At 40.8% G+C, this 2,301-nt stretch overlaps 1 protein-coding gene across 1 annotated transcript in view; it reads right to left on the reverse strand.

Annotated features, from left to right (window-relative positions):
• LOC109974486 (supervillin-like) overlaps nt 1-2,301 on the reverse strand; it is a 38,118-nt gene that overhangs the window by 30,460 nt on the left and 5,357 nt on the right. Inside the window, 4 exon segments of the mRNA XM_020624690.1 lie at nt 5-442; nt 747-895; nt 986-1,043; nt 1,148-1,239. Of these exon segments, the coding sequence (XP_020480346.1) occupies nt 5-442; nt 747-895; nt 986-1,043; nt 1,148-1,239 (737 nt within the window).

Consider the following 2,301-nt stretch of genomic DNA (forward strand, 5'->3'; position numbering starts at 1 on the left):
TCTGGATGAGTCCTCATGTAGACTCTGCCCATTCCAGAACGATAGGGCACCTTGGGGGCCCGTCCTGGTTCCTCCGTTTCTTGCCTGTCTCTGTCTCGCCTGACAGTCATTTGTTGGTCAGAGAAGTCGGGGTCTTGACGGGACCGGTGCCGTGGTGTGTAATCATTGTCAGCCTCCTGATCCAAGAGGATGCCATAACGCTCTGACAACTGGCGGCGGCGCTCTGCTTTGTAGCGGGCGATGCGTTCAGCTTTGGAACTGGCACTGCTGGGTTCTGTGAAGCCAGATGTGGGTGTAGAAGAGGTGGACAATGTTATTGGGTCAACATACACCAACACCGGCTCTGTACGGCTGCCAACACCACCTTTGACCTGAGGTGACCTGTCTGGAGGTGACACCTGCTTCTGGGGAACTTCCAAATCTTCTCGACTGTAGCGCCTCACTGTGGTAAATAACAACATTCCTTGACAACTAAGAATTATGCCACATTCACTGTCACATGGAAGTTACTGTAATTGGTACCATTTTCTGCTCAAATCAACCTACAAGTCACAATTAAGAGTGGACAATATGTTTTTCTGAAAGCTCCGATAGAAGATCTGATTTATTGCTGAGACACATTTAATTCAAGACCGTATTTTGGTATAGACCACTATCACAAATCATAGCTTTGCCTCAAGGAGCGTCAATCCAAGTCCAATAAAGACAGAATCATATAGTTTTCTAGTACATCTTGCCATGCTTACCCATCACACAAGGCTCACAGGGGTCTGAGGCACGGGTGTACCGTGGTGGATCCTCCTCCAGCATTCTGTTGGCTACCAGTCCACCGGGCAGCAGAGCAGGAGGAACATCAGTATCAATCCCCTCTAAGCGCCGGGCTATCCTCTCCTTCCTGTCAAACGCATAAGGCAGCAGGTAAAATATAAGAGTCTGTATGAAAATATTTAAAGGTGGCAAACTGAAAATACAGTGTAGAAGATACCTGTTCATTTCCAAATCCTGTGTGACTGAGCCCTCAAAGTATTTCTTCAACTCTGAAACTGATCATTTAAAGACAACATAAATTCAGTATTATAAAATATAAAATGTAACAAACTATTTATTTTATCGTGAGTTATTCTGAGTCCTTAGAAGCGATACAGACCCTTGGGTAAGGCAGCCAGAAGCCTGGCATCAGTATATGAACCACTGTTGGCCAAGGCGGTCTTGTCACCCAAGGAGAAGTCACGCTGCAAACTGAATGAGACAACACAGCCCCAGAGCAGCTATGAAGATTAAACTTAGTACATTCTGAATTGCACATCAATGAAAAAAAAGACATTTTCATTATATAATGCATTAGAATGCAGATACTGTTTTGCTTCCTGTGAGTTTTACCCTTCTAACTGACTGTGCTACTTCCTTTTAATTCTAATTTTATTATGCAATTATTGCTGGATTTTTAATATATATTCTCTCTGTTGTGGTGGCTTGATTTGATTTTATTTTTTGCTGAATTATTTTTCTATGCAAAGCATTTTAGAACTTTGTTTTGAAAAGTGCTTTATAAATAACAAATATTATATTATTAAATGACAAGAGGTGGTGGAAGGTAAAGGTGAAGTCAGCTGGCATGACCTCCAGCAGGATGTGGCTTAGGAATTAGGTCATTAAGTCCTGACTCTCCTTCAAGTGGAAACAGACAACCAGGGGTTTCTCTTAATCTCTTTACATGTCAGAATCAGCAGGTCACATAAGCAAGGATAAGTAAACTCACCCTTCTTTTCTTTGTAAAAGCTTCATAAACTTCTTCATTTATTGTTCAAACAGATCCTTAATGTTTTCCGCTTTGAATCTGCCACTTCTCATTTCTCTTCAACTCTTTATGTTTCAGTTAGGAGCTTACAAAAATCTCTGCCGGCAGCATGAGACAGTCCAAATGCTAAAATACTGCAGTCATCTTCAGCTTGTGTCAGTTTTTACTGATAAATACTTGATGTCATCAATAAGCAGATCAGTTACAGCTGCTTTAAAATCTGATTTTACAATCTAACCATTACTTTTAAGACTGGATACCTTTACATTATAGTTTCTCTAACAGTGGTAACAATTTGCTTTTGTGCCAGAGCCTCTGAAAACTTAATAAAAAGGGAGGTGATAGAGTTATTATAGCTCTAACACCATGTGAACAAACGCTGTACCAGGCATCTCCAACTTTGATTCAACATTGGCTGTACCAGGCATCTCCAACTTTGATTTGGTTTGATTTGATTTATTTTTTCAAGCATATAAAACAGTTGATATAACAACACAACTTTT

This window comes from Monopterus albus, unplaced genomic scaffold (genome assembly GCF_001952655.1).
Source record: "Monopterus albus unplaced genomic scaffold, M_albus_1.0 scaffold335.1, whole genome shotgun sequence".
Classification (NCBI taxonomy): Eukaryota; Metazoa; Chordata; class Actinopteri; order Synbranchiformes; family Synbranchidae; genus Monopterus; species Monopterus albus.